Genomic DNA, 18,358 nt, shown 5'->3' with positions numbered 1-18,358 from the left:
ATATATATATATATATATATATATATATATATGTATGTGTGTGTGTGTGTATAAAATACACACGAGGTTAATTTATAAGGGAATGCTCGCAATGTAACCTCATTAAGCGTGAATTGGCCGCATTCATCCAAATTCTTTAGTCTTTGGGCTTTGTTTTAACATTTACATACACTGTCTACAGTAGTGTAAAATGAAGATTGTGTGAGGGACCCTTTGATGAAGAGAGATCAAAACAGAAGTGGAACCCCGTGTCTCAATTAGACTTTAGCAAGCACGTCCATTTGCTCGGCTTTTAGGAGGTTTTCACAGACATTGTACTCGACAAAGTCATCTGGTTGGATGACAGGTAATCCTGTTTTGAAATGCCTGCCTGCCTGTCCCCTAATCCATTCACACTACAAAAGGTTTCTCTGGTTAGCCATGTCACTAAAGTGGAAAATATATACACAATCATATGGATTTAATTAAAAGAACGACGAAGGTGTGTGTTTGCATATATATATATATATATATATATATGAAGGAAAAACACCGATAGCTTCTGTACCCAACTGTATGCACGTGCAGGTACTGTTTTAAATACCATTAGCTCCATCTAGTGGAGATATAGAACTCGATGCTTCGTCAAGCGTCCTATTTAGGTAATGTCAAGGGAATTAAAAAATCCGCTACCCTCCTTAAATATATCTGTAGTATTTAGAAGACTGCAACCCCCACACCCGACAAGCAATTCCGCCGAATTATTAGGTCATGATTTATCTGTTGCAGTGGATTTAATTTGCAGCTTACATTATTCTTTATCCACATGAGATCGTGAATGATGCGATTTCATATTTCCTTATTGTCTGGTGACGATGATGATTGGAGAGATTTATATGGATCAAGGTGATATAATGCCTTACCTGCTGGAAATATTTGCATAAATATAGTACTGAATGTTGTAGTAAAATATGATGATAATAAGATTGGCTTCTATTTTATTTTGTAAGATTTCTTTGTGTCTCTCTTGGTACAAACTGCTGCTTTGCTTTCACTGTATATCACTTTTATCTCTCTGTTTCTAGGTGCTTGTAGGTTATATGTAGGTTATCTAGTTTATTATATTTTCTTTGAACCTGACCTCTGCTAATGCAGTCTTTTGATCTAGTGGGGAGAAACTGTGTTTTAACTGCTCTGGAGCTCTGCTAGAACAGATCTGTTACACTGCTGATAAACTGGCACACTGCTGGGCTCCACTGCTGTTTCACTTACTGTACATTGAATGAAGGTTCCCTCTTTAGACAGCTGTGTTCTGTTTGTAACAGCTGGTGCTACTGCTGCAGATTTGAATGTTTTGCTCTGCTAATATTACACTGTTGATATGCAACACATATTGTAACCATCTCTGTTTTGCACTGCTTTGAGACCGGGAATGTTGTTGTGGATTGTTTAAAATAGCGTAGTGGTTATTCACTGCCAGGGTGCAAGCCCAACTGATGACCTACTGTTGCCTCAATGCGAAAAAACCATGTTGAAATAAGTGGGATGGTGTTTGCACATGGTTTGCTTTTTGACACAATTTATTGTAGAGAAGGCTAAACCCAGACTGCCAACAGTAAACACATGTATTATTATTTTTTTATATCAATGAAGCCTACTGTATCATGTTACACAGATGATGCCTGTTGTCATAGGTGTCAAAAGTACTCTCACTGGATGGCAGCATCAAGCTTCATTCCTCCATCTACTGTTCCACATAATCCTAAGGCATTAAAAGGTTAAGGATATCTTACATAAGACAGACTTGTTTAACAGTGTTTACATGTTGTTCAGCTGCAGCTGATAATAATAACACAACAAGTGGTGGAAAAAAGCTTTAGAATTTGATATTTCTGTGGGGACCTTTGACTTTTATCCTTCTGAGTGAGACAGAAAAGGCCTGGAAGTAACTTCTTGACCCACACAAGAAAAACAAATTTAAAGTGCAAACTATCCCAGAAAAGGATAATCCTGAAAGGTCTCTGTGGTGCTCGTCTATTTACTCTGCTATTCTAATTACCACAGGGTCACTATGATGTTGTTCAGCCAAGCTGACTTGAAGAGGAAAATGGTAGAAGGTTTCATTAACTCTTAATCTGCTAGTTTCCCCCAAATGCCAAGCAATTTCCTGTTTCACTGTTGATTTCTAGATCCCTTTGTTGTAGCTATATTGAAAACACAAAATCTCTGGGAAGTGGACATTTTTATCAATCTTTGCTTTGTATTGATTGTGCAATGGAAAAAGTATTGTATAGTTTTGCATTGTGATTCTTGCAGGTCTTTTAAAATGCAAAAGGTTAATACTGCATGATTGTTGTTGACAGTGGTGGACTTGCACTATGTATTAACGTGTTTTTTTTTTTTTTTTTTTTTTTTTTAACAGAGAATATTAATGCATGTAGATTTCTCATTTTTTAATTTAGCCAGCAATCTGCTGAAAGTTGTGGAGCATCAAAGCGGGTAAGAGCAAATTAAGGAATGTACTTTCACACACTTCAAAGTAGCTTGCCTTTTATTTTAGCTCTATAAAGCATACAACAGGCACTCTGCAATTAAAGTTGTATGGAAAATACAGAACAAAATGAAAGCAGCATTATTATATGAAAAATCTTTTGGACAACATCTACTGATAGATGACTATTTTATGACAGACGGTTTTGTTTGCCCGTGTTGAAAAAGAAGCAAATATAAACAAACATTTTAGCACAGAAAAGCAAGTAGTGATTTTCTACCGAAAGCAACTTTTTTGTTGCCATAAACATTATACACTGAACATTAGTTCTTATTATCCCAGGAACATGACTACATTATTGCAATGAAGAATGCAAGCAAAAATAAAGAACCTAATGCTGTGTTTAGTTCTCATATTGTTATTATGATAGGTAATGCTATGAATGAGTTACATATACAAGAAAGCGATATTCCTTTTCTGCTGAGCAGTGCACTAGTTTAGCTGTGCTACATGTTTTGTTAAAAGTGCCAACACCTATTAGTTTTCATAATTTCATGCATTTGATTATTCCTCACTAAAATAATATCCATTCCGTGATTTAGGTAAAATAGAATAGATTGCTTTGAGGTTTGTTTATTTATTTATTTATCTATTTATTTATTTATTTTAAATTGGTGACAAAGTCTCCAGCAATGTTGTATGGTCTTATTGCAACTGGTTGATTTCTTATACCTTTCAGGTATATAATAACAGAACAATAAAAGAGTCTCTCTAGCTCTGCTATCAAACCTCATGCAGGCAGTCTGGAACAGGGAGTTGTTACCAAAGGTTGCAAACCACATTCATTACCACCTGGGTCTTTAATGGACCAAATTGTTAGTCCCTGCAGAAGCTGTCAGCTATAGCTTTACATAATTTACATTCCTTCCCAAAATGTACATGTAGCTTAAACAATATTATTCTTATCCCAAGTACTACATTGTAAAATAGATATCATTTTTTGGAAGGAAGTTGTATTATAGAGCTTGAACTGTTCAGTAATTCTTCCTGTCTCTCTGGGTAGGGTTCACATCGGGTCATCATACACACAGTCTAATTCATTTTTCTGCTTCTTTGTAATTATTGCATTTAAGGGGTGGTCAGACTGCACAGCAAACTAGGAATATATCTAAACCAATTGTATGTATAGTTACTTGTTTGTTAACCTACACAAACATTATACATTTCACAGAAATGATACACCATCTAAATAACAGATTTACAGCTTAGCCACAGCTTTAAGGGAATCGTTTTATATTTTGAAAGGTATTTTATTGTAAGAAAGGCTTATCAAGAGCAGAAAGAACTGTGAAAAAAAAAAAGCAGCAAGCTGAGAAAGGACAACGAGGTGTTTGTCTTTGTCATGCAGCATTACACCAGATGTAGTTTTTTTTTGGATGCCAATCATTTTAAGGCACTTGCAACAATGCCAAACAGCCATGCCGTGATTCTAAACTAGTATGGGGCAGAATACAGTGTTTTTGGTTGATGGTGTCACACATAATGAGATCATTCAAGTCTGTTTTAAACCCAAGATAACACACCGGTCACAAATATTTAAATTCATTAAACAAAAACAAAAAAAAAGTGGTACATATATCACAAAATATTGATGCAAAAATACCTATTTACACACATATTTACCTGTGGTCCTACTGTTAAATAAGAATTCCATGTTTGTTAATGCAACAGCACTGTGTGCTCCAGAGCTTCTACACCTAGAGTGTGTGGAATATTGTGTTGATCACTGAGTTTTGATTACATGTTGGCAATATGAAATGCATCTCTATTTAAAGAGGTATGCCAAATAACACCATCTGTATACACAATTAGAGGGATTTACGTAGCTGCTGTGTCACTATTTTAGTAGAATTTGCCAGTGAGGTTTAAAATATAAAAACAGATGATGGGATGACACACATTCAATACAAAAGTGGTCTGTATTAAGATTTGTGATAATATATCATTAAAGAAGTACCTCCACAGGTGACAAAAGATGTACGCAGCCTTTATGATAACACAATTCTCTGAGAAATTAACTTTTTCTAATATTCAACACATAGACAGCTGTTCTTTTAAAATCCTACTAGCTGTGAGATGTATTCCTAAAGATGATGCATACTTCATTTTAAATGCATCTATTACATCCTAAATCCCTATGGTGATGATGATTTCATGATCCCGCATTTAATAGTGTGTTAGTCGCTCCTGCTTCTGTACCAGACTGCCACCTGGTGGTACTGTACACATTTCTTCATTATAACTGTTCTGCATTAGTCTTAATCGCAAAACAACATGGGGTAACGAGTAATGTGGTGATGCTCATGCTAACACACCAGAAGCTGCAAATGAATCATTTGTATGATGATAGTTGGATCCCTCTGTTTAATAGAATAACCAAAAGAAACTTGGTACAATTTTTGACAAACATTTGAATGTCTTTATCAATGTCTTGTTTTTATTACTTCAGTATATCTTCTGAATGAGTGTTTAAAGTTATGGATTGGTTCTATAGTAATGTTTGAACAGATGCAACATGAAGTGATTCATTTCGTTAATATACTATTAAACATTATAATAAGGACAATAAAAAACATTGAACGCAGGTCTGTAGCAGAACATTTGAACATGACTTTTCCCTTGTATAAAAGTTGCAATTTGAATTATAATCTTCTACTACAGTGCAGCAGTAATGTAATGGATACAGAAGATGATTACATGTACATGACCGAATGCTTAATTATCCCCAATCCAGTTTAAAAAGTTGCATAATTGCATATGTAAACAAAAAAAAACAACAACAAAATGAATAACTTAAAATTGCATCTGAATCTGTGCAACTTGTGACACAGTTTGTCAAGTACAACAATCATTATCTGAGGAATCAAAGGTATGTAATTTGTGCTTTTAAAGTCAGTTATATATAAAATAAAAATCCAGACACTGCTCTGACATGAATAATCCAATAGAGTATGGTCCTCTTGTTCAGTACACACTGGCCTGCTACATAAGACCCTGCATACTCAATTTGAAATGCACCACAATATCAGTACCATAGGCAGTTAGAATACTGAATACATTACTATTTCATTTATAACTAAGAATATTTCTTACAAAGAATTATTCTGGCTTTCAATACTGTGTTCTTATTCCATTTTCAGTTTCAAGGATTACAGAATAGCAGGTTCATTGCAGCCAAAGAATATTTGCTTCGCTGCTAAGTTTAAAAAAGGCCTTGCTCCAGGACCACCATATGAATGATGATACACCTGAACGTAAAACACTGAAGGAGCACAATTATGTAAGCATAAGTCCTAATGCCACTGTAGTAATTGTAGCGGCATCAGCAAAGGCATCTTGGTGACCCAGAGCACTAATTTTCCCTTCATTTCTTTTTTTTCCTTCATTGTTTCAGTGTAGCAGGCAGCCACGTTCCAAAGAAGCTGTCCTAGGCAATGCAGAAGCAGGTTCAGAAAAGGAGGTTAGAAATCAGTGTCCCATCCTGAGTTGTCATCTGGGGGTGGGTCTTCATTGTCCTCAGGGAAACTGTCAAAGTTGCTTGTGTCGGTTGGAGATGTGACCTAAAAAAAATAGACAAACGGTTAAGAATAACACATTCAAATGCATTCAACATTATTCCATGAAAAAGTATACCATATTTTGCTATTCAAGATTAACATAACTCCTTATCTCCTGAAATGTACAGTACAATGTTGTGAGACTGAATTTATGCTCAGATAACTGTCGGCTTGCCCGACATTTATTGAATTGTGTTTTATTCATTTAAATAGTTTTCACTAATTATTTAACGCACGATAGAGTATTTCAAAGCATTTTACGACAGAATTTGGTAAGTCTGAAAATCGGAACCTTAAATCTTAACAATAATAAATACATCTACAGCTGTAGCTGCACAGATTAAAAGTATTAGGGTTAAAACTTACAGTGGGTATGATAGGAGGTGTCAATGTTCCTTTCCGCAGTCCTTCCCAATTAAATCCTTCAAACCATCTGAAGAGAGAAAAAAGTAAGCAAAAGTCTCTAAAAGAGAAATAAAACAAGAAACCGTCTGTGGTGCTTGTCTATTATAACAATGTGGTCTCACTTACTTGTGCTTTTGAATGTCTTTCACACCATTTTTCAAGTTTCCTAATCTTTCTGATGGATTATCCCTGGAATAAAGATATTTATATTATATGTGTATATATCTATATAGCACTTGATCAGAATCCTATCAAAGAACTAGATAAATCAGTCCACTTTGGACAAAATAATTTACATTGGCAACACTCACCTGCATAGCTTTTTGATTAAATTAGCGGCATTTTTGGTAATCTTCTTTGGAAATTCAATCATGTCGATGCCCCGCAATATGATGTTATACGTTTTCATGGGATCCGGGCCTGAGAAAGGTGGACTGAGGAGGGCAAAAAACAATTCACCTTTCAAACAGCATTTTCACAATAACCATAATAATAACAAAATCATCTTTTGTGTATAATTATTGGTTCACTAAAAAAGAAACGTCAATAAGTGTTTTTTTTTGTGAGTTTTTTTTATTTTGCAGTTGTATGTTTGAAGTTTAGTGACATTTAGGGAGAGTGGACATAGCTGCCTTGCAGCAGTTGAGCTGTATTTTTCACACCCAGCTTGGAGCACAAGTACTGTGTTTCTCATGACTTCAACTGCTGTTGGGATCACAAGAACGCAATCCCAAGTAGCCTGTGTTTTCCAGAGGCTCCTCATTTACAATAAGGCTTCCTTCTAGTCAGGATTGAGGCATTTCAGCAAGAACAGAAGGCAAGCCTTTCACTGAATATGATGTTATAAAACTGGCCTGTGGTTAAGCAAAGATCCTGGGTCTCCTTCTGTCAATCCTTTTATCTTTTACACTCAATGGGGTATTTTAGATGCTAATGTGTGGTTTACAATTGAGACTGTATTTAAACTGGACCCCCCTCACACACACACACCCCTTATAATAAAGCAGTACTGACAGAAATAAGGACCAGAGTATAATACTTATTGCTTAAACAAGACCAACATATTTTGATGTTTATTATATCCATTTTTAGCTCACCTGCCAGTCAAGAGTTCATACATTAGGATCCCCAGTGACCAGTAATCTGCTGATATGTCGTGGCCTTTATTTAAAATAATCTCTGGGGCTACATACTCTGGAGTCCCACAGAAGGTCCACGTCTTCTTTCCAAATCCTATTTTTTTTGCAAAGCCAAAATCCACCTTAAACAAACAAAACAAAACAAAAAAAAAGTAAGAAATCAAGTAAAACAAAGTGGATCACAGACTTGTGTATACGTATATATAAGCAACAGCTGTGCTTGAAATTGGATTCATGTATGTTTGCACGGTAGACTTGTAATCCATTTTGGGATGTTGATCGTGGTGCCACTTGATTTGTAAGCCCTGTACTTACCAGCTTTGCATATCCTCTGTGATCCAGGATGAGGTTTTCTGGCTTGAGGTCCCGATATATAATTCCTTTGGAATGCAGATAAGCAAAAGCTTCCACTACACAGGCTGTGTAAAAACGGGTGGTTGAGTCTTCAAATGAACCTCTGTAATGCATAAAAGTAGTTTACTGATTTAAGATGTGTCTCCATTGTGAAGAAGCTGCCTGAAGCTCTTTGAAGTAAATATATGGTATCCCTGTACCTGTCCCTGAGAATGGTCCATAGCTCTCCTCCCAGGCAGGCCTCCATTAACATATATAAATACTTGCTGTCCTTGAAAGTTCTGTAGAGCCTGATTAAAAACAAAGGTAACACATTACCTTTTATTATACATATTCTACATATTCCCTTTATACATATTATATTTGAGATATTCTGCAACTCTTATTAAGGACTGTATGGCTTGCATCATTGTACTCTTCAAAACAGGCAGCAGCAGCACAGCTGTATATAATTCTACAAAATATATGTTTGTATAATATTTGTGTAACAGGACATAAACATTAGCAAATACACAAGCAATGGAATTGTGGTTTAAGGCACACAGTGTGGTTCCATGTACATTTATATTATGCAAGAATTGCATTCTCAAGATTCTGTAAATTCCTTTTCATGTTGAGAAATAAAGCCAGTTGAAACATAAAACCAAGAACTATGCTGTCTGCTTCTCCTGGCTCCAGTTTATTGTGTTGGTATTAAAAACGTAGAAATAAAATCTTGCGAAAACCTCGAAGGTCACTTCCAAGGGAGTAATCTTGATCTGGTTCGATTACAAAAAACAAAATCGTAGCATGGCATCATTATAACTTTGCCAGCAGGGAATTAATCTTTCCTTCCTTTGGAGCCCATGCACTAATAGTAACGTTTTGCTGTCTGCATCTCTTTTATCATGTATATCTTAACAATGCCTCCAAATGCACTGACACATCCTTAGTGTAATACTTTCCTGGCAGGATTCCTTCAATTCCACCAGGACAGTTCTTTCAAACAGTTACAGTAGTATAACACATCCAACATAGGTGCTGACCCTGCCCATATTCCCAGGCAAAAATATAAATTTCAGCTTTAGCAAAGACCATAGTATTGCTGTTGGTTAATAGAGAGTTTACCTCAATGACTGAAAAAAGCTTTGCAGTTGGCTCTTGTGGAATACACCTTTTTCCCCTTTACTATACTGTCAAAGCTCACTTATTTTATAGTGCATCACAAATTTGGCATCTTATTGTAAACGTCTTTGTCTACTGACTGGCATGGTCATTTTGAGTGGATTTAAAGATTGTCGGATTATTATTTATATGTTTCTTCTCAGATGACGGCAAGAACCCAAGGACAGGCTTAAATGTAATCATTTCATAAAATGCAGCTCAAAGCTGTTTCCTATATTTGATGGTGTTATTGATCTACACAATGCAATTAGCTGTATGACTCGTGCATTGTATCAGGGCCATTACCTCACAATGAAGTCGGAGTGCGCCTCTTGCATTATCTGCTTCTCTGACCGAATGTGCTCTTGCTGCCGGGTGTCCACTATGTGGCGCTTCTTTAGGATTTTCATTGCAAACGTTTTGGCTTCGTCGCTTTTCATTTGCACCTTGAAAGTGACAGGAGACAGTTAATGGCTGTGATGTTCATTGGCTTTTTCCCATTTAATTGCTTTGTACAATATTATCTGTTACACATCTTCATTTTATTGATCTGCTTGAAGGGCTTAAAATTCTTACAAATGCACTCTCTGATAACAATTTGCACGGAGTAAAAAAACATCCTTTGTTGTCCATGTCAGTTTTGTGTTTCTGAATGTTTTTGTTTAGCCTGCCTGCAACATCTGGGTTGTCTTTAATAGCCTTTCATGAACTGTGAACTCAAATGTAACTTTTAAGCTTCCAATCGTGGGCTAATATATTCATGGGCTTTAATGTTGAAGTTTTCACATTGCGTCAATGTCAATATCACCACAATCTATAAATACTCCATAACGGTCTAAAATAATACTGCTGCAGAGCTTAAAATAGGGTAGGGCAGCCTAGCAGGGCTTTTCCTGTACTGTCATGCCAATAAACCCAAGTCCTAATCTGCACTGCACCAGCTTCTCTTGACAATACGGAGTATTGCACCACAGACAGCTGGACATGTTGTCAAGCAATGACAACTAGGTTTTACTAAATGCTTTTTACTAAATGTTTTACTAAATTTCCCACAATAGTGGTTTTACTAACATCTGCACACAGGCTCATACATTAATTTTATAAATGAAATTTTTCAGTGTTTGTAAAATGATAAGTGTTTTATTACCATTACTGTAGGACAATATTTTATTGCAAAGACTGGGGTTTTAAGTGTTTGGATGGGAAGCAGAATGTATATATTTTATTTATTTACTTGCTTTTGTATTTGTACCTGCTTGTTAGGGTAAACAAATACGTTACAAGTAACACCACCCACACCGTTTACAGTGAAACTAAAAATGCTTTACTGTTCAGTATACACACAATGGGAGAGGGGGCGGGGCAACCTACCAGTTCAACACGGCCGAATCCTCCAACTCCCAGCGTATCAATGATGTTGAAATCCACCAGGTTCTGGTTGGAGAAGAAGGCATTCTCAACTTCGTATCTGCATTTTTTAAGATGGAAAAAAGGAAATTTCTTTGAGGTACGGATATAGCAAGCGAGAGGGCTTAGCAAAGGATGGTATGGCGCTGCTACGCTCTTCATCTGCTTCAGTTCCCCCTTCAGGGGGTCTGGATGCAATTCTGGCATTTGTTTTGGTCCCACAAAAAACTTGAAAATAAATATATTTGTTTCGCAATTTGTTTGGTTTTTTGCTTTTCCACGTGGTTAGTTGGATACCATTTAATATTATTATTATTATTATTATTATTATTATTATTATTATTATTACATCTTGTCTGATTTTTTTATTTAGTTCCTTGTGCTACAGAAAAGTAGCTCCTTCAGCACCTCTTGTGTAGAACTAAGTAGACTGTAAGTGTCAAAAGTCATTAAATCTCTGAACAGAAACCAGTAACTGGAACAGCCTACAGACACTTCAAAAAGACAAATCTGGCACCAGAATCTTGCTTCTTGAAAAATGATCCTCCACACACTGTACACACTGGAAACAAAGAACAGCTCCTTGTTTAGCCTAACACTGGTCTTTAATATCCTGTGCTTCAAACTCTGATCTATGTCTTTGTAAATTCTCAGATATGCTCACACTGTAAACTGGCACTAAGAGACGCTGGCTGGTAAATGCAAGCAGTCCTCACACATGTAACAGTTCCACTGCCAAAACAAGACCCAGTTCCACGGAACTACAAGTCCAAAATAAATCACGTATTGGACCTTCACTAGCTTAGTTTGACTACAGACTCCACCACCAGCCTAAAAAAAGAATTCAAAGCACGTGGATGTCCCCGTCATTCACCTTCACCCTTCTGCAGCACATCACTTGATACATGGGAACTCCGCTGACAGAACTGATTATACAGTAAGTATCATGTTTTGGAAAGAATGCAATTTTCCTAACTATATACAAGTATGCCTTAAGTATTTTCTGCAGAGGTGGCTTTGGCATTGATTTATTTTCACATGTGTGCAAATACTGTATTTTATATACCACTTTGCATTTCTTAACTGTTCTTTTACAACAGAAAATAATTGGTGTAGACAGTCAATTCTCATTAAAACTCAGATTAAACTCATTTTCTGAGTTCAGCAATTTATTGTTAATTTAGATCATTATTTTGGAGCACCCCAGGCAAGAAAGATTTGAATAAAACAAACTGTCCTAATTTCAAAAGCGCAAAGGATATTGTGAAATGTATTCGCTTGCATCCAGAGCAGCGCCTCAGTACTGTGTTTTAGTGCACTTTGGGACTGCTGATGCTATGATGCTTTTTGAGTCACCATAATGCTCATCAACGCCGTTTCCATGAAACATTGAAGCGAGTGACCCGTGCAAAAAACATGCATCCTTGCAGACAAAAGTGGAGGTGTTGAAAGTGGTGGATAATGCACCACCGTGCAAGAAAAATAAATATGTTGCTGCAGGTTTCAACATTTCTGCAAACACTTTTTCAACCATTCTGAAAAAATGGTATACAATAATGCAGATCTATAAATGGCAAACCGTTGATGCAAGTCATCAGCGTTTCCAGATTTGCTCAACACCCTGATGTTGAGGATGCATTGCCTTTGAGGTTTAAAAATGCCTGTGATCACAACATGTCCGTATGAGACACAAAGCTGAGAAATGGGCACGGCTGTTAGGACATGCAGGTTTCAAATGCAGTTCATTAGCGATGTATAGTTTTTAAAAGTTCACTTACAACCGTATGTTCTATAAAATGCATAGTATATATATATATATATATATATATATATATATATATATATATATATATATATATATATATATATATAATTTTTTTCATTGTACTGTAATTTAAATTTGATTTAAGTGTTACTGTAACTTCAATAAAAACAGTATGCATTTGGCTTAGGCTGCAGATAATAAAATTACTGATGAGATGATTTTCTATTTTATTTTTGTATGCTGATCCCTTGAAATTTGCATTAATGTTGACTGTATAATTAGCCTTGTTGCTTGTAATATTTATTATTTTGACAGTTTATAAAACAATTTAGAATCTGAAGGTACTGAAGGCTGATTTTGATAATGTTCTTCAATAGAATTGATACTGTGTCATCTTTATGTATAAATCGGAACAACAATGCAGAGCAATACCTTTATAGGTAATCTGCTAATATGTTTAGTCCAATGGACTGGATATTTAGACGGTAGAAAGTGTTTTAATGTAACTGTAAATAAGACGTGCAAGGTCTTATGGAAAATTGCTTATAGGGGATATAAGGCATGCGCGGCATGTTATCTCGGTCATGCCAGTGCTGTATGAGTATGGCATGACTGGGCTCAACCAAAGGGCATACTAAATTTAAAATAGCCCCGAGACTGATGTGAAATGCCTGCTGTGAGCTTCACCACTCTGCAATGGCAAAAGCAAGATGTCACTTTAGTTGTGCATCAGCCCCAGAAACCAAAAATAAGACCTCAACTACAACCATTCAGGCAATATAGTGGCTACCAACTCAGCAGGACAAAACCTCACTGCTAACAAAGAATCGCTAGAGGCTGGCAGCACTTTGTGCACAGCGTATCGTCTTATTTGGATCCATCTTAGCAGATCAATCTCAGGCTTTCAGTAGCAAAGGGGTAGTTTAATTACATGCAGAGGTGACTAGTCCAACAAAAAACATGAAAATATATATTTATACAGTATATGTATTAGTTTCACAATTATTTTGTTGGTTTTTTTTGCTTTTTCACATGGTTAATTAGATACCATTTAAGATATATAGATTTTTTTTTTGATACATCTTGTCTGATTTTAGTGAAATACCTTGTCCTAAATAAAAGTAGCTCCTTCAGATTAAACAAGTTACATTGCAAAGTCACAGTTCCCTGAACTGCACATAGAATTATTATGCAACATTACAAAGGTATAATTTAATAACATTGGATGAAGTCTGCACTAGACATGTTCTGTAGTTAACCCATCTCTATAGTTACCAATGTACAGTACATCTGAAATGTCACCCCATAGCCTCCAGTGTTCAGCTCGATACCTTAAGTGGCCAAAAGAAATGAGTAAACAGGGTCATTTATCATATCTGTAGTGTCATTTACAAACCAGTGACAGGTCCTGTCAAACACAGCGACTTTCTATTACATTGCATAATCCTATTTCAACACATTAAAATGCATTACTAATCCTCTCTATCAACATATAGTATCTATATCTATAGAGAGTAAATGGTAAATTGTTTAATGTGTTCCCTGAAAATTATATTCCTATACATCTTTATATATTTTCAACCCAATATATTTAAATATGACTTCTTGGAATGTTGATACTAAATTAACTAACTTAATACTGAACTGTTGTACATGTCTTCAAATATAGCGGTAACTTTATAATAAACATGGCTCACTAAAAGCTAAATGTGTTATGGAAAGTGTGACATATAGCTATCGTATAACTGTCATATATATCTGTCAACCTCCAGCAGTTGGCATTGCTACCTAACCCAACACTGTCTTCAGTTTTAACAGCTTAGTCCACAGCACAAAACTACACCACAGTTTGGTACATTTGTGGTCTGTGTTTGATACATGATTATAGAGATTCAAGCTAACCTCAAACAGACGGAAGCTTTTCCAGCACAAATGTACACCACTTATTTAAAGTCTTGCCTTTATTAAACACTGAATTATTTGCATTAGCTAAAACAACATTTAAAAAAAAAAAAAAAAAACAAGCTGTCTCATATTTTCACATAAGACAGCTAGTAGTTTGATGCAATGATTTCCCTATGGCCTGAGATCACCTGTACTGTACTGTGCAGTGCCATAGGCATTATTTCCAGTTTACCATGTCATATTGTATTTTCTTCTGCTCTGCTTGCAGTATACAGTACTTTAAAATATAGTAGAAATATTTATTATTATTATTATTATTATTATTATTATTATTATTATTATTAGTAATATTAGTATTAGTACTAATATCTGCCAAATCATTATTAAAACAGAATAAATTGAGGAAAAACAACCCCTGCTTGTTTAAATATAATGTTCTGTTTTTCAACAGTAGGAATGATAATTGATGGTGCTACTGGTTGGACCACATTCAAATTGTTGGTGTACTAATAAGGGCATTCCAGTCAGGGCAATGCTTTATGATCCCCATGTTATTCAATTACTGTAACCTGTCTGCGCAGCTGAAAATGTAAAGAAAGGAACCAGGAACAACATCAACACAAAAATTTCCTACTATGAACAATGGTGTCATGGGATCTTAAATTGGCTTTATTACCAGATTTAGCTTAGGGAGCCTAGAGTCAAGCCCAAAGGAGTGTTGATTCAGACAGGGCCAAAATAGATGCATTTGTTTAAACCACTTTAAGTTTGACGCATTATTTGCGTCAGCCGACTGTAATTAGCCATGTGGTAGTACAGGCTAGTAGTTCTGTAATAGAAGCTACACTTCTCAACCAAAGGTGGCACAGAAGAGTCTCAGTGATATAGCTGGAAAGAAGTAAAAAGAAACATTCATTTCACATTGCGCAGGTGGTGGATTTACAAGCACATATACACAAAACCCCTCCAGCCTGGTCCCTTTACCCACTGGGGATGTTTAGCAACAGTTTTGATTCTTGCTGCAAACTCTTTGCCATACAGACAAGTTCTTTAGTCATGACCCCAGCAGAAACATTTTAATACCAAGTGATGTCTGTGATGATTTAAACTCTTCCTTGAATACAGAACATAATAATGACAATACTGTGCATCAAGGTCACCACTGTACAAGAGATTTCCACTGTTGCTGGATATAGCTATTGTACTTGGTGTTTCGAAGAAAATCAGCATGTGTTCAGAAACACAAAACACCTGTTACTAAGTAGGCCCTCTCATATATACAGATTGGCATTCCTACATGTCCCAGTCTACCAGAAACCGTTGACTGGACATGAACGGTAGCCAATGGAGTCCTAACAATGTCCTCAATGAAGCTACTTAAGAAAGCAGGCTCATAATGTTACATAAAAATAAAACCAACAGCAGCCTCATGCTTAATCCACGTGTCTGAGAAATGGTTTGATGTACCATACATAGCTACGACAAACTAATGGTTTGAAATATGTATTCAATGCCTATAATCTTCACAGGAATGGGTGATGAATTGCTTTGCCTACCCATCTGTGTTTGCATTCACATTCAGACAATGCTGTCAGGCTGGCTTCTGTGACCATTCCATAGTACAGCAGGACTGAGCTATTATACTAATCTCTAGCAGGAGAGTTAGGGTTGAGAGATTTTCAATTTTTTTCAATTTATTTTTTTACAGTGTTGCCTACCACACCATAGGCATACATTAAATAAATCCTTGTGTTTATTCCACCAAAAGTAATTTGGTAAAGGCGCTCTGCATGGAGTGCAGGATGCGTCCTGTAGCCTGGACGTTGCCGGTTCAAGTCCAGGCTATTCCACTGCCAACCATGGACAGAAGCTCCCAGGGAGGAGGGCGTAGGTCACCCAGGGTGTCCTTGGCTCACCACTCACCAGCAATCCCTGCAGACTGGCCGGGCGCCTGCGGTCTTGCCTGTAAGCTGCCCAGAGCTACGTTGTCCTCTGACTCTTTATCTCTGGGATGGCTGCATGCCGGGCCTGTACAGTGAAAAGAAGCAGTCGGCTGACGGTATATGCTTTGCAGGACAGCGTGTGTTCGTTTTCACCACTACCAAGTCAGCGCAGGAGTGGTAGCAATGAGCTGAGCCTAAGTACAATTGGACAGTCCAAATTGGGAGAAAAAAGGGATAAAAATAATTGGCAACTACTAAATAAAAAAATTTAAAATTTAAAAAAGCATAATAGTAGCGTTCACCCAGTGTGAGTGGTGTGCTGTAGCCAGTAAATAAGCACTCTGTGCTACAAATTCACTGGGTACTTTAGTAATAGTATTGTTTGTTTAATTAAAAAAGAGAGTTTATATATCATACAGTACTGTCATCTTCTACTGTTTTTGCATAATACTGAAAGAAATACTGTAATACTAAACAATTACTGTATATGTGTTTTAACATTAAATACTCTGAGGACAATGTAAAAACATTAACAAACTTTTCTGACACATATTACTGGAGGTATATTACAATTTTGACAAGCTTTTTTTTTTTTTTTTTTTTTTTTGCTGGTTTCCCAAATATTGAAATTCTTGATTGCATAGATGGTTGTAAATAGCATGCACATAAATAGGTCATGGCCTAAAGTTTTTTGTTTTTTTTGTTTTGTTTTTTTAATGATTTCCGAATATCTGAGGAACTATACATTTTCTGTTTTTAGTAAGAACAAATATAATGGACAGCAATTTAATAAGAAAGACTAAAAAACTAACTACAATTAAATGTCACTACAATTACTGTTTTTAATATGATTTGTTCTTTTTTTAGTTTAGTAAGTTTTAAAATCCATTCTTTGTTAGCTAGCAAACCTAAATAACAACTGACAGCAGTGAACCAGAAAAAATTCTCCTGCAACATAAATTGCTTCCAAGCTTGAGCACAACAGACAGAAGGCTTGGACTGACATGGGTTCAATCCAAGCAAATCTCATATAAAGTTATCTTATTCCAAGACGTGCTCTACAATTAACAGGTGATAAACTCATTTTGTAAAACAGGATCATAATAAAGCATTTGGGATATTAAATCAGACCATTCCCTACTATACATATTGCCTGGAGTAGAGATCCCTTCAGCCAGTTGCAGGGTTCCAGCCAACCTGAACACACTGCAGTCATGTGACATTACTGTTTACCAGATTTGTTGCAAACTGAAGCCAAGGTCTGGTCGTCTGAATGGCTAACCAGTTAAATGTATTGTGTGTATGAGCATTAAAATGGCATAAATGTATCTTATTTTTTTTAATTTTTTTACTACTTTATTCATGAAGTCAGAAACACAAAGCTTTGGATAAACAAACCGTTGACAGCATAGCAACAGCAGCCTGTCGTCAACCAATGACTGGTACAGTTGAAACATACTGTGGCAGTTGTCCCAGCCTTATTATTCATTTACAATCCCGCATTTGCTCGAGCAGTTATAGGGCCAGTGTATTTGCTTATGTGCAGTAACACCACTTTTTAAAACAATTTTACAAAACACATACAAACACGCCATCTTGTGGCAGCTCCTGTAATTGCAACTAAACAAACAAAGTGCAAACTATCCAAGCTTATGACTGGAGTTACAGTAACGTGTGATGATGCTTTGTTAAACGCAGACAGTCCACTGTTATAAAGGCAAATGCTACACATTGTGGGGGAAATAGTATTCTACACTGAAACTGCATGCAACATTACACAACTAAACATCAAAATATGAAAATGCTTGTTTTATCATACTTTTTTTTAGTTAAAAGAAAAAAGCATTTCTGGAACGTAGCACAAGTGTGCCATTTTCTAATCGAAATATAAATGTTTAAAATAATAATAATAACAATAATAATAATAATAATAATAATAATAATAATAATAATAATAATGTAATAAAGGTACTAAAAACACTACACAGCCTTAAAAAAAAAAAAAAAAAACTATTATCTAAACCAAATGGCTTTCATTTTTATTACATTTGTAATGTAAGCAAATATAAATATACCTTGTAGCACTGTTTCTAAAGCACCATAATACATGTTAAAGGAAAATGCTGATTTTTAAAGTGATTTGTGCTGTTAGGCACAGCTGGACATGATTAATGTGCTTAACCCTCCAATTTTTTCCACCTAAAAAAAGA

The 18,358-nt window shown here is 35.9% G+C and overlaps 1 protein-coding gene across 2 annotated transcripts in view; it reads right to left on the bottom strand.

Annotated features, from left to right (window-relative positions):
- Window positions 1-3,746: 3,746 nt before the first annotated feature.
- LOC121321863 (cGMP-dependent protein kinase 1) overlaps window positions 3,747-18,358 on the bottom strand; it is a 168,897-nt gene continuing 154,285 nt past the window's right edge. For both annotated transcript variants that reach the window (XM_041261161.1, XM_041261160.1), the window contains exons 10-18: window positions 10,500-10,596; window positions 9,435-9,574; window positions 8,186-8,275; window positions 7,947-8,088; window positions 7,590-7,753; window positions 6,804-6,926; window positions 6,619-6,681; window positions 6,454-6,520; window positions 3,747-6,090 (exon numbers count right to left, since the gene is read on the bottom strand). In XM_041261161.1, the coding sequence (XP_041117095.1) occupies window positions 5,992-6,090; window positions 6,454-6,520; window positions 6,619-6,681; window positions 6,804-6,926; window positions 7,590-7,753; window positions 7,947-8,088; window positions 8,186-8,275; window positions 9,435-9,574; window positions 10,500-10,596 (985 nt within the window). In that variant the 3' untranslated portion in view covers window positions 3,747-5,991. The remainder of the gene's footprint in view (window positions 6,091-6,453; window positions 6,521-6,618; window positions 6,682-6,803; window positions 6,927-7,589; window positions 7,754-7,946; window positions 8,089-8,185; window positions 8,276-9,434; window positions 9,575-10,499; window positions 10,597-18,358) is intronic.

This window comes from Polyodon spathula, chromosome 10 (assembly GCF_017654505.1).
Source record: "Polyodon spathula isolate WHYD16114869_AA chromosome 10, ASM1765450v1, whole genome shotgun sequence".
NCBI lineage: Eukaryota > Metazoa > Chordata > Actinopteri > Acipenseriformes > Polyodontidae > Polyodon > Polyodon spathula.
The sequence above is the reverse complement of the archived record's forward strand: the minus strand, read 5'-3'. Positions and strand labels throughout refer to the sequence as shown.